General features: G+C 45.6%; 1 protein-coding gene across 1 annotated transcript; it reads right to left on the bottom strand.

Annotated features, from left to right (window-relative positions):
• Positions 1 to 250: 250 nt before the first annotated feature.
• LOC308157639 (histone H4 transcription factor) lies at positions 251 to 11,690 on the bottom strand. Its single transcript, XM_080531238.1, has 9 exons — positions 11,498 to 11,690; positions 8,916 to 9,142; positions 8,173 to 8,284; positions 6,276 to 6,428; positions 4,789 to 4,863; positions 4,232 to 4,352; positions 3,793 to 3,931; positions 3,244 to 3,368; positions 251 to 2,323 (listed from the first exon to the last, which is right to left on the bottom strand). The coding sequence occupies exons 1-9, from the start codon at positions 11,646 to 11,648 to the stop codon at positions 1,876 to 1,878; spliced, it is 1,551 nt and encodes a 516-aa protein (XP_080387364.1). The 5' UTR covers positions 11,649 to 11,690; the 3' UTR covers positions 251 to 1,875.
• Positions 11,691 to 13,415: the final 1,725 nt, after the last annotated feature.

The following is a 13,415-nucleotide window of genomic DNA, read 5'->3' on the forward strand; positions in this document are numbered from 1 at the left end:
CCAAATTGGCAGAATTTCTGGTCCTGCGAGTAGTAAAGTTTGACTGTGTGCTTATCATAGCAATGTAATTCAGCAACAGACAGTTCATTTAGTAAAAGCTTCGCTCTAAGACGATGATTCCATTATTCAGATGGCTCAGCTGGCTCACTATTGCTGTTATAAAGAGGAATGAAAAAACACTGTGCCTTGTAAAACAGAATTTATTGACATCTTGCAACTCTAAAACTTTATGAACATAAAAGGTCTGCTACCCACTGAGTCAATCAAGTGTTGTTAAATCATGTCTTTGTTAAATTAACGTTCAAAAGATAAGATGTAAAAACCCCCATAAATAACAGACAAAATGTTGACAAATCTATAAAAAAATAATACTATAAAAACAATCTATAAAAACCATGGAACTACTAATATCAAATCATGTCAGTCCTGTGTGACAAAGACAGTGTAATAATGTTAAAACCATAAAAAAAATCATTTTCAGTATTCATGAAGATGACTAGAGATAAAAACGTCTGACGTGAGACTTGATTACAACGATGAAAACCTGAGATCAAAGCTGCTATGCGCTGGTGTACAATCTGTTGCAATGAAGAACTAAAGCTGCTGGACCTTTTCTAGGGCAGTTACCACATTAAAGCTCACAGAACACAAAAAAATTAACCATGAACTGAAACACTGTATAATAATAATAATAAAAATAATGTTTAAAAGCGTTCTCAATCTTCACATTCAGGGTTCAACTTTTTATCTCCCAGAGATACTGAAGTAAACTTGATTAACTGACCCAGACGGGCCATCCCAGTTAAACTCCAGGTGAAACCAGAGCCTTGTTACAGCACAGCTGTAGGCAGTGACCCACAGCTGCTCCACAAGCTGTCTCTTGCATAGCTCCTGAGGCGTTAACACCATCTGCTAATCTGTTGTATATATATATACGAAAACAAGAGCTTGTTTATTCTATTTAATGACCAAAGGTGCTTATTTAATAAAATGACGTTAATGGCTGGATTGAGAGAGAAGAAAATCACTGCTCATTGACGCACAACAGCCTCTTCTACGATTTGGTGTGACTGTATATTCAAGCAGGGGTTGCACGCTAGCACCAGAGAAATCTGAAGATGAGACGGACTTCCTGTAATACGTATGAGAAGCAGACTTGCTAGTGCATGTCAAGATGGGCCGATTTCACAGACAAGGCTTAAGCCTAGTCCTGGGGGGTATTCCGTCGACTTCGCTAAAGGAAAATCGAGGTTTATTATGATAAGTATTGCGAGACTTATCCAAAATAAGCCTGGATTTCCCTTTAGCAACGTCGATGGAATACCCACCTGGACTGAATCACACTTTCAATGTAAGATCTCCATTGAAGATGCTTTTTAAGTCTAGGATTAGGCTTAAACCTTGTCTGTGAAACCCAGCCCAAGAAGAAATAAATGGCTGACTGAGTCTCTTGGCTTTACATTTCTCTGAAGCTAGGACGCACTGGCTCGCTTCTAAGCTTGTTAGTGTACATGGGGCACTCTGCGTGCGCGAGGTTGCAGACTACAGCGGTGATGGCGGTGTCAGCAGGACTAAGCTAAGGGACCACTGTAATCCCCAGCACACCGGCTGGGTCAAGAAGTATTCAGAATACTCTCAAACACTTTGAGTGTTCGCTTGAGCCTGCCTGATCTGCTAGGTGTCCAGGGGTTCGCAATTTTGAGACTACTCCATTGGTTCCATTAGGTTCCATTGGGTTCCATGGTTCCAGGCAATCTCAATCGACCAAAGCAGAGCACTTAAAATTATTTCAAATACTATTTGAGACCCTAGGTCCGATACGGAAAGTAAGGGGGTGAGGAGGGGGAGCGAAGGGGTGGGGATGGGGGGGTAGGGTCACACCACGTCCATGCCCAGCCCCCTCGCCACCTTGGTCAGGGCCCTCACTGCCCCCGACGGACCGCAGGAGTCCGACCCGTCCCGGGTGGCGTCGGGGTCGTCCCCCACGTCGTCCGAGACGTTGCTCATGACACAGTACACGGGGGAGTCGCTGCCCCTGGGGCTGGGCTGGCCCGACGTGTCCTCCTCCTCCCCCGCGGACATCTCAGAGGAGGACGACGAAGAGGAGGAGGAGGAGGGCGAGGAGGAGCCGGGCGGGGTGCCGTCGTTGCTGCGGTCCGCCCGGGGGGCGGCGGTCCTCTTGGCCTGGCTGCGGCTGGAGCCGGGACCCCGGTGCTGGGGGCGTTTCTTGGCGGCCATGTTCTTCATGATCTCCTGGGTCACCTCCACCGTCTCGTAGCGCACCATGTTCAGCCTCAGGTAGCCATCCTCGTCCTCCTTGTACCTGTGGAGAAAAAACAACAACAAACAAGGGTTAATATTTACATTTACGTTTTTTGGCATTTAGCAGATGCCTTTATCCAAAGCGACTTACAACAAATACATTTGTCTAAGTAAGTGAATCATCTATCCATCAGTCATCATAACAAAAAGTAATCTATGCTAGGACCAGGGGCTATTGGCAGTCACAATGCTAGAAGAAGGAAAAATGTGTTTATTATTATTTTTAAATGTTATTTATAGTAGAGAAACTGTACAGGGGGGGGTAGTGAGGGGGGAGAGGTCTTTAGGAAGGACATTTATGTTGTGATGAGAGGTCTTCAATCTACAGTAGAAGATAGGTAGTGACTCTTGACAGCAGCTTGTTCCACCAGCGGGGCGGCAGGACAGTGAAAAGTCGTGGCTGAGTAGCGTGACTACTGTCATGCATGTAGAGGCGGCGGTGCCAGGCGGCAAGCCGAGATGGAAGAGCAGACTGACCAGAGAGGGGTTTGGGGGCTGACCTTGCTGACTGCAAGTAGGCTTTAGGTATCCGTGACAAACATCTGTCAACTCATCACACTGATTGGCTCAAGGGGAAGATAAGCCTAAAGAGGGCTCACATCAATTCACTTGACACTCTTATGACACTACAGAGCTGAGCTGTACTGTGCTGTTCTGTTCTGTGCTGTGCTGTGCTGGCCTGGTTGATGTTAACTCATTCAGTGCCGGGGCGATTAAAGTCGCCCCAAACTGTGAACATTCTAGAGTGACTTTATTCACCAACAAAAACGCATAGGCTGTGTTCGTAAAATTCTGGAAATCTAATCAGCACCCTTGTCCAATGAAATGACTTGGTCCCTTTATGACGTTGAACCCAGTGTGCGCTCCGGCGCTCTCAGAGCAAACACACGCAAACACACACACACACACACACACACACACCTGAAGCGAGAGTGTCCGGACGGCCATTTTAGGTGGTGTTTCTTGCGCAGGTGAAGGGTCAGTGTGTAACACCAAGAGAAGGTTTTGTCGCAGAGATGACACTTGTATTTGGAGACCAAGCCGCCCTACAGAGGAGAACTGCGTCAGTAACAGAACAGCCATGAGAGTTCATCACCACATCATCCCACCAACCCAAAAGCATTTCAAAAGATCTACTCAACCTTGTCTGCCTCTCCATTAAATGGATTATTTTCTTTTTTTTACACCTTATAGACAGTTCCGTACCTTGCAAGCAGTCCATGGGCCTGGAGAAACTGTCATCCATGGTTCATAATGTGCAAAAAAGTGAACTATCCCTTTAATGGAGAGGTATTAATTCATTCATATATTCATTTTAAAAAGGTTCAACTGAAAGGAACTGGATGTGGAGACTTGGGCCGATACAGCCTGTCTGGTGGAAACAAGGTCTCGCCGTAATAAAACAGCTCCCCTCTATCTCGGCCCTGACGTTGTACTGACGGCTGTGTGTCAGACAGCCTGCTGCCTGACCTTGTGTACTCTCTTGAAGTGCTGTTTCATGGTATGGGCCATGCGGGAGGAGTAGTCGCAGCCCTCCATGGTGCAGTAGTAGGCTGCTCCCTCGTTGTGGGTCTCCATGTGCTTCCGGAGGTCGTGCTGGTTCTTAAAGCTGGAGGCGTCAACCAAATAAGACAAAAACAGCAACGTGAGCAAGGGTTACAATACACGCTTTCATTATGGAAGCTATATGGCAACGGTCTACGAGGGGCTTTTTTTACGCACACACACACACGCGCACACACACACACACACACACACACACACACACACAGCACAGCACAGTACAGCACAGCACAGCACAGTAACAGCGTGGCTCTGTAGTGTGTATTTGGGGTATTTGGGTTAGTTCTGAGAGGAGTTGATTTGGGGTATTTGGGTCAGTTCTGAGGAGTTGATTTGGGGTCACAACCTGCTCTCACAGAAGTCACAGGGGAAGGGCCGCTCGTCACAGTGGCGGAACTTGATATGGATCTTGAGCGTGGCTAGAGAGGTGCAGGTCATGTCACACAGGGGACACTTGATGTGGTTCACTGGGAGACAGAGGAACACAAAGTTTACACAGTAAACACACCGACCATAACCAAAGTCATTTTCTGTTTTTGTTGTTGTTATATTTGGCAATGGGTCCGATACAATTTAAAAGTGGTCAAACATTTCATGTTACGTTAGACAGTTACAAATGTCTCGTTCAAAAACACCATTGCCCTGTTTGATAAATGACTATAGCTAAAATCTAGTCGACTTTGCTTTACTGAGCGTAAATTAGCACAGCTAATGCACAAGGCTCATGCCATATCATCGCAGAGTCCCCGGTTCGATTCCAGCCGTCGACATATCCTGCATGTCATCCCTCCTCTCTTTCACCCATCCTTCCTGTCAACCTCTACTGTCTCTATCCCAATAAAGCAGAAATGCCTAAAAGCATATTTTAAAAACAAAAAAAACAAAAAAAACTGTCGCGCTCACCGTGTTGACGCACGTGGTCTCTCAGCAGTCTCTCGTTGGCAAAGCCTTTGTCACAATGCTCACACACCAGAGACTCTGGAGGAATGAGAAGGCAGATAGATAGATACTTAGATAGATAGATAGATAGATAGATAGATGGCGGGGTTTTCGAAAGGTATATTGAGAGGAGGATTGAGAGGAGAGTTGAGAGTGGAGTTAAGCGAGAAGAGAAATACTGATTGAGACGCCTTATCTAGAAGAGAACCCCTTGGACAATTATTATCAAGACTATTACCGTGTGGAATATTGGATTACCCCCGAGGTCGTGTTGTGTCGTGTCCGGTTTTGTTTGTTCTGTTATATGTCAATACTGAATGGGAAGGAACACCCGACTGAACGAACGTGCGGGCTGTTCAGTATCCCCGCGGACCACGCCACGATACATCGGAGCCAGGTAAGCCATTTCCCCTTAACATCTACCTGGGTGCTGTCAGCTAACCCTGAGCTAAGCTACCTGTGTCTGGCCTCGGCCCTGTGTGGGAACGAGCCCATTGAATATCAATATACGCACATTGCTGTTGGGTCGTGACAATAGACAACAGCTCAGACCACAAACAACAAAATAAAGTGACAATTGAATAATTAGACTAAAATAAACAATAATAGACATCTGAAACATTATATTTTATATAGTATGATGTAAATCCATCTTTGAAAGCAATTTGAGACGCAACATTTGCAGGAAAAGTGCTATACAAATAAAGGTTATTATTATGATTATTATGATTATTATGATTATTATTATCATCTTCCAGCCTTACTGATCACCCAGAAGGAGCCAGCCGGAGGAGGAGTTGTTGTTCAGTGTTATTGCGGAGGGCAGAAAAGATCTCCTAAGAACTCAATATCAACCTGCATCAACCATGCACAGCTGACGCTTTTATCCAAAGCAACTTACATTGGAATGAGTGCATATATTTTCCAGTATATATGCTCTCAGCGGGAATCGAAACCACAAACTACGCGTTGTTAGCTCCATGCTCTATCAACTGAGCTTCAGAGGACCAACGCGTCGTCTCGACAGTGTTCTATTGCAGGTAACCTCTCAAGGGGCCGTGTTGAGAGCAGTCCCTCCACTAACCCCTTGTCGTTTCTCTACTTTAAATAAAAACTAAATAATAATAAATAATAATCCTTCTTCTAGCACTGTGACTGCCAACGGCCCCTGGTATGGTAGCAGAGATATGTTCTTATGATGACTGATGTACAGATAATTCACGTACTTAAGACACATAGGGCCGGTTTCACAGACAAGGCTTAAGCCTAGTCCTGGACTAAATCACACTTTCAATGTAAAATCTCCATTGAAGATGCTTTTTAGTCCAGGATTAGGCTTAAGCCTTGTCTGTGAAACTGGCCCATAGACTTGGTTGTAAGTCGCTTTGGATAAAGAGCGTCTGCTAAACGACGAGAATGTAAAACATGAAGGTAAATGTAAGTGCCCTCACCCTCTGGCTCGGCCTGTCTGTGGATGTGGTCGAAGAACTTGGTGTTGCTGGAGAACATGCAGCCGCAGGTGGGACAGGCCACCAGACGCTCCTGGGTGTGGCTGCGCAGGTGCTCCCGCAGGCGGTACTTGATCTTGAAGAAGGCGTCGCAGTCTGGTTGGAAACCAATGAAGACATAATCAGCTGAAGAAAAAGAGACACACCACACACACACATACGTATATATACTGTATATACACACACACACACACACACACACACTCACACACACACACACACACACACACACACACACACACACACACACACACCACACACACCACACACATATACACACCACACACATATACACACCACACACATATACACACCACACCAGTGTTTCCTCCAGGGTTTTTCACATTAGTGGCGGAGTGGTCCTTTTTCGCGTGCACGCGCATGAAACACGCACTGGCGCTCAAAACAAAGACGTAATTTCACCGAAAACTAGAGGGTGACAACATTTGTGGTTAAGCCATTAAAGCCGAACAGGTGATTTTATATAGAAGGTGATCAAATACCAAGATATCCTACAGCTGCAGCGGAACATGCGCATACAGCATTGAACATATAGCCTACATGTGACTGACAGGCTAAGACACACACACACACACACACAGAAAGATCATCAGCTCATCGAATATGAAGTACACGAGAGATAATCAGCTCATCGAATATGAAGTACACAAGAGTAGAGTACACAGGGAACGCGCATACAGCACTGAACAACATCCGTAGAATATAAACTTGTGACTGACAGTCACATACACACACACACACGCACACAATGAAAGATCATCAGCTCATCAATACGAAGTAGGCCTACATGAGAGTACATGCACAAAACGGGCTAACGTTACTCATTAACTGTTTACACAAGTAAAATCACAGTGTGACAGTCAGATGGAGCATTCGGTAAACAACCAACAGCAAGGTAATGCATCAGCTGAGTTAAAGAAAACCAACTCTTACCTTTGATGAAACCGACATGAGCCCTGTTTACCCGTACCTCCGCCGTTCTGTTTGTGGTGATTTTAGAGGCAATAGATTATTTTTGCCCCGCGCGACCACAGCTCCGTTGTGTCTCTTATTGTCCAAATGTTCCCTGAATTTTAGCTGCATGTTTTTCCAGCATGTAAATCCGCTGTCAATAAAAATTCGACTCCCCTTCTTTAGCCTGATTTAGTTGACCATGAACATCAGAGACTAGACTACATTACGAATGTTCATTTAAAATACTTTATAGTGAGCACTGGTATAAGAATATGAACCAGAGAACAGCAGTAAATGCAAGAACCCACAGTCGTCGTTGATGATGTTGCATTTTCGATTAGGATACGCATATGGGATTAAAGGGACGGGCGACGGGCGAAGAGAGAGGGAAGGGATTTCCAGAAATCCAAATGTCCCACTAAATTCGGACCAATCACAAAACTGTTTTGCAAGCGGAGGTTAATTGCAACATTGTAACATATTGTAACTTACCACACCCTAAATCGGAACGAAATGTAGGTCTGAAAGCGGCCTAAACTAGCTTTAATCTGATTTTTTTAATGTTCTCCGGTCATAAAGTGGACTGAATCAATTAGTGGCAGAGAAAATGTATTCGTGGCGACCCGCCACGAATAAATGCATATAGAGGAAACACTGCACACACATACACCACACACATATACACCACACACACACACACACACACATATACTCCACACACACACACACACACACACGCACACAAGCACACACACACACACAGACACACACACACACACACACACACACACACACACACACACACACACACACACACGATGCAGCAGAAAAAAGGTTTGCTGATCTCCTCTGATAGCCTCAGTACCTTTCCAGCTGCAGAAGATGGCCTGCTGTTGGTCAGGGAGCGGCTGCAGCTCTGTGCAGTGCGCGTGCATGTCCACATGGCGGTAGAACCACTCTGGGTTGTTGAATGTACTCTGCGCCACAGGGAGCAACAAGAGAACACATCACATATATAAAGAGGTTGTAGGTTCGATTTCCGTTGGGAACAATATATACTAAAAGATGTATGTACTCACTGTAAGTCACTTTGGATAAAAGCGTCAATGGCACATATATATACTGTATATATTTAAGAGGCACATGGGGTGACAGTGGATTATGTAGTGTGTTTAACATGTTTTCTTCTTTTGGCTCTATAGTTTCAAAAGATTTGAAACAACAATTGATTAAATAAAAGAGTTAGGGCACAGTGTGTAGCTTACAGTGCACAGATTGTGACGTTAGAATTATAAGGTTCTAAAAAAATTGAGTAATAATCTGATCCATTAGGTGTTTATTAATGCCTGTGTGGTGTTATTTTTAAAATGTTGACATTTTTTAGTTAGTAATTCATAAAATACAAAGGTTCCATCTCACAAAACATAATGGAATGTAAAAACGTTCACGCTCAATATCTCTGAACTACCCTAAACAGAGATAGAACCTTATAATTCTAAGCTCACGAGATGTATTCACACCATTGTTGTCTGTAACTAAAGATGCCTTCTAAATGGCCCCCCTGGGATTAACCAATGTTATATTGAACTGAGAGATTGTGCTACTGACATCACAGTGCTCCCACTGACAGATCAGTCCCTCTGAGACTTCGGGCACCAGGTTGTTGCTGTGGAGGTCCTGGGTGCAACTGGGGAAGTTGGGGTGGGACTTGAGCAGCTGCGAGCCGATGAACTTGAGCTTGCCGTGGAAGGTGTGGAAGTGGGCGTGGATCTCCAGCTCCCTGGGGCTGCCCATGGCCAGGAACTCACAGCCCTCCCACAGACAGGCGTAGTCATCTAGAGGGAGGGACACAGAGGACATCAGCTTTCAGCTTTCATTTCTTTTTTATAAATGTGTTTTTTAGGGCAATTCTCCTTTATTGGGATAGAGACAGTAGTAGAGATTGACAGGAAGGATGGTTGAGAGAGAGGAGGGATGACATGCAGGATAGGTCGACGGCCGGAACCGAATCGAGGACCCTGCGATGTTATGACATGCGCCTTAATGTGCTACGCCACTTACGAGCCCCGGGTTTTTCACCTTTTAGATCAACAGTGGTAATACTGGTATTCTGGTGAACCTTGGCTGTCTTAATAGTAGCAATACATTCCCCTTCCTTCCATGTCTCCTTTATGAATGAATGAATGAATGGTCTTTATTGTCATTGATATAGTACAGGTACCAAACAACGAAATTTGGGAGGGGTGGCTCCCCTGGTGCTAGGAAAGAAAAAAAACAAAAAAAAAACAACAAGAAGGGAAAGGAGCTGGTTTACATAAATAAAGGCTATGTACACTATCCACTATACTATACTGTACAAATAAAACACTGTGCTGTACTCTATGCTATGCTATACCTATTCTAACATTTCCTATTCTCTGCAACCTTATGTACCCTAGGATTGTCATATTGCACATAGTGTTATTGCACATTCATTTAAAGTGTCGCAGTTTGCAGGCTTGAAATGTACACATTTGTGCCTCAGCACTACACCTGATTTTCAATCCAGCAGCTGCCATCAATCCGTCCAGACTGTCCAGGGCCCAGAACCTAGGTCTTTGCTGTGTTCAGGGCCTGGATGGCCCTGGGGTAGAAGCTGAGCTTCAGTCTGTTTGTCCTTGTGAACATGGTCCTGTACCGCCTGTTCGAGGGCAGCCGAGCAAAGTGTTCGTACCCAGGGTGGGATGGGTCTCTGGAGATCTTGGAGGCCTTCCTGAGGCAGCGTGTGTTGTACAGCTCTTCCAGAGAGGGGAGGGGGGCGCCGGTGATCTTCTGGGCCGTTCTCACGACTCTCTGAAGCGCATTCCTCTCTGCGGCTGTGCAGCTGGAGAACCAGTTGCAGATGCAGTAGGTGAGGATGCTCTCCACTGCGCAGCGGTAGAAGGCCACCAGCATCTCCTGTCTGATGTGGTCTTTCCTGAGGACTCTCAGGAAGAAGAGCCGCTGTTGTGCCTTCTTGATGATTGCTGCTGTGTTGTTCTTCCAGGACAGGTCATCCTGTATGTGCACCCCCAGGAATCGGAGGGTTGAGACTCTCTCCACGCTCCCTCCGTCGATGAGCAGGGGCTGGACCCCTGATTTTTTCCTCCTGAAGTCCACGATGATTTCCTGGGTCTTTGACTGGTTCAGCAGCAGGTTGTTAACCTTGCACAGCTTGCTCAGCTGCTCTACCTCATCCCTGTACGCCGCCTCGTCCCCCCCCGAGATGCAGCCCACCACGGTGGTGTCGTCTGCAAACTTTACGATGGAGTTGCTGGGGTGGACGGGGGTGAAGTCGTAGGTGTAGAGGTTGTAGAGGATGGGGCTTAGCACGCAGCCCTGGGGGGACCCAGTGCTGAGTCTGAGGGCTGTGGAGGTGTGGGAGCCCACCCGCACCCTCTGGGGGCGGTCGGACAGGAAGTCCTTGATCCATGCACATATAGAGTGTGATAGTCCCAGGTCTAGTAGTTTGGTCACTAGCCTGTCTGGAAGGATGGTGTTGAAGGCAGAGCTGAAGTCCACAAAGAGCAGTCTCGCGTAGCTGTTTCCCCTCTCCAGGTGGGATAGAGTGGAGTGGAGAGTCGTCGCGATGGCGTCCTCTGTGGACCTGTGGGCTCTGTAGGCGAACTGGTATGGATCCAGGTTGGGCGGGAGGCGTGTGACTATGTGGGCCCGGACTAGTTTCTCGAAGCACTTCATGATGATTTACCCTTGAAATGACTGATAGACAAAGGACTGGGTGGGTTTCAACTACAGGCCTTTCACCTGAAGGAAAGGTGTCCAGTAGTAAAGCTAGCTAGTAAAGTGTGGCTTTCGAGACACAGCCTTAGTAGCAGAGATGCACCGATCCGATACTTAGCATCATCAGCATCATCATCAGCATCGAGCTGATATATACTGTCGGGTGCATGCAGTGACAACAATAACAACCATGTCTACGGTCTGGAATGACTTCACCATTGAGACAAACGACTAAAACTGCAGAAAAATCTGCAACGCGAGTGTTTCGAGGGGTGGCAGTAGCGTTTCACATTTCAAATAAACAAGCCTTTTATCGGATGATTCGGATTCGGACTCAAAGTTCAGTACTCGGATTCGGTACCGGCAACTAAAACGCGGCATCAGTGCATCCCTACTCAGTAGCAATCACACCTGCCTGCATCCTCACCCACCCAGTTCCTCCATAGCGTCTCTGTCTCCCAGGTGGTCCTTCAGGTGCAGGGACATATGCTCGCTCAGCTCCACCATGGTGTGGCCTGAGAAGGTGCAGGACACCCAGGCACACGACACCACCAGGTTGGTCAGGTCCCTCCTCTTTGCCATGGCAATCTCGCTGGACACCAACAGGTAGTGCTGCAGCCACACCAGTCCCTCACCACCTACGTAGAGAGAGAGAAAGAAAGAGAGAGAGAGAGAGAGAGAGAGAGAGAGAGAGAGAGAGAGAGAGAGAGAGAGAGAGAGAGAGAGAGAGAGAGAGAGAGAGAGAGAGAGAGAGGGAGAGGGAGAGGGAGAGGGAGAGGGAGAGGGAGAGGGAGAGAGAAGAGAGAGAGAGAAAGAGAGAGAGAGGGGAAGAGAGAGAGAGAGAGAGAAAGAAAGAAAGAGAGAGAGAGAGGGGGAGAGGGAGAGAGAAGAGAGAGAGAGAAAGAGAGAGAGGGGAAGAGAGAGAGAGAGAGAGAAAGAAAGAAGCCAGCAGGTATTATTGTTATGAATAGCTTGCCTATCTATAACTGTGCAACCTATTCATCGAGACACAGTTCTTTAAAAAAGTAGTGTCAACACAGTTCACAATCCACAATCTCTTAATTGTATCTGGCATATGAATTATTCAGTCCCCCCCTTATGATCATAATCAGTGTTGTCTGCAATGTTTTACACAACAGTGTCATTGACATTGCAGACAGATCTAGTTAAGCTCTAGTCAATAAGTCCAACGCTAGGTTTTCCATTTCAGTTGGGCTAGCTAACTAGCAAGAGTAAAACTGCGCAAATATAATACATTCCCATACTGTGCAGATTATCTAACGTTGACCTAGACATTTATCAATATATCTAATGTGAATTTCCAACACTGACGAGTGACGTACTAGCATAATAACACTACTAGCTACTGTACTAGCTAGTTAGGTGACGTTTGTTCCCTCTCTGGCTGCGTTCGTAAAATCACTCTGTAAATCTGATCAGCACTCATGGAATGCCTCTTGTCCAATCAAATTGCTTGGTTCCTTTTGACGTTGAACACAGTATGCGCTCCGGCGCTCTCAGAGTGAATTTACGAACGCACCGTCTATGTCGGTCTAAATGAACTGGGGTACCACTTGGCATACTCTCCAGACATTCATGAAATAAACACATATCTTTGAAGACTTACTTGCAGGCTATGTTAACATCCTCGGTCTTATCGTGGGAAAGATGTGCCAATCCAAACTCCCGACTGTCTGTGTGGTCAAGACGCTGCTCTCCTTCCCTCCATCTCAATGTTTCTATCTATTTACTTCCTGTCACAAAGCGGAACCTCCCACATGGAGGAACTTCTTCTCCACATTCGCAGCCAGAAAGGTCATCATCAAAACCATCACAGTGGAATGAACCACTGATTGTCGATTCTGCTTTCTGTTGTCGTTAACCCTAGCCATAATCTCAATCTGTCTTTTATTTTTATTTTTTAATTACTATCCTTCTTTTTCCTGTATTTCTTAATGCTATAAAGCACTTTGAATTTCCCCTGTTGTATGAAATGTGGTATACAAATAAACTTGCCTTGCCTTGCTAATTCCTAACCATACAGTAGCTTCCTCCCTGAATAAATTCATCATACTGTATACAGTGTTAATGTTCAATTAAATTAAACTATTAATCCCTGAAAGAGCAATGTCAGTACAGGCAATAATCATATAAATACGTACAAACAGGACATACATCACACGACAACACTGTTTAATGATGGCACTGCATGAGTAAAATGGTTGAAAAGGCGTTGTGTGCGTTTTTGCTTTGTGTTGTGTAATCAGATCTTTTTTTGCGTATTTCCCACTTGTGTATAAACCTTTTGTTGCGTGAGTACATTACTTAATTCAATAACATTATTTGAAC

Source organism: Nansenia antarctica, assembly GCF_963989245.1.
Source record: "Nansenia antarctica genome assembly, chromosome: 5".
NCBI classification, from domain to species: domain Eukaryota; kingdom Metazoa; phylum Chordata; class Actinopteri; order Argentiniformes; family Microstomatidae; genus Nansenia; species Nansenia antarctica.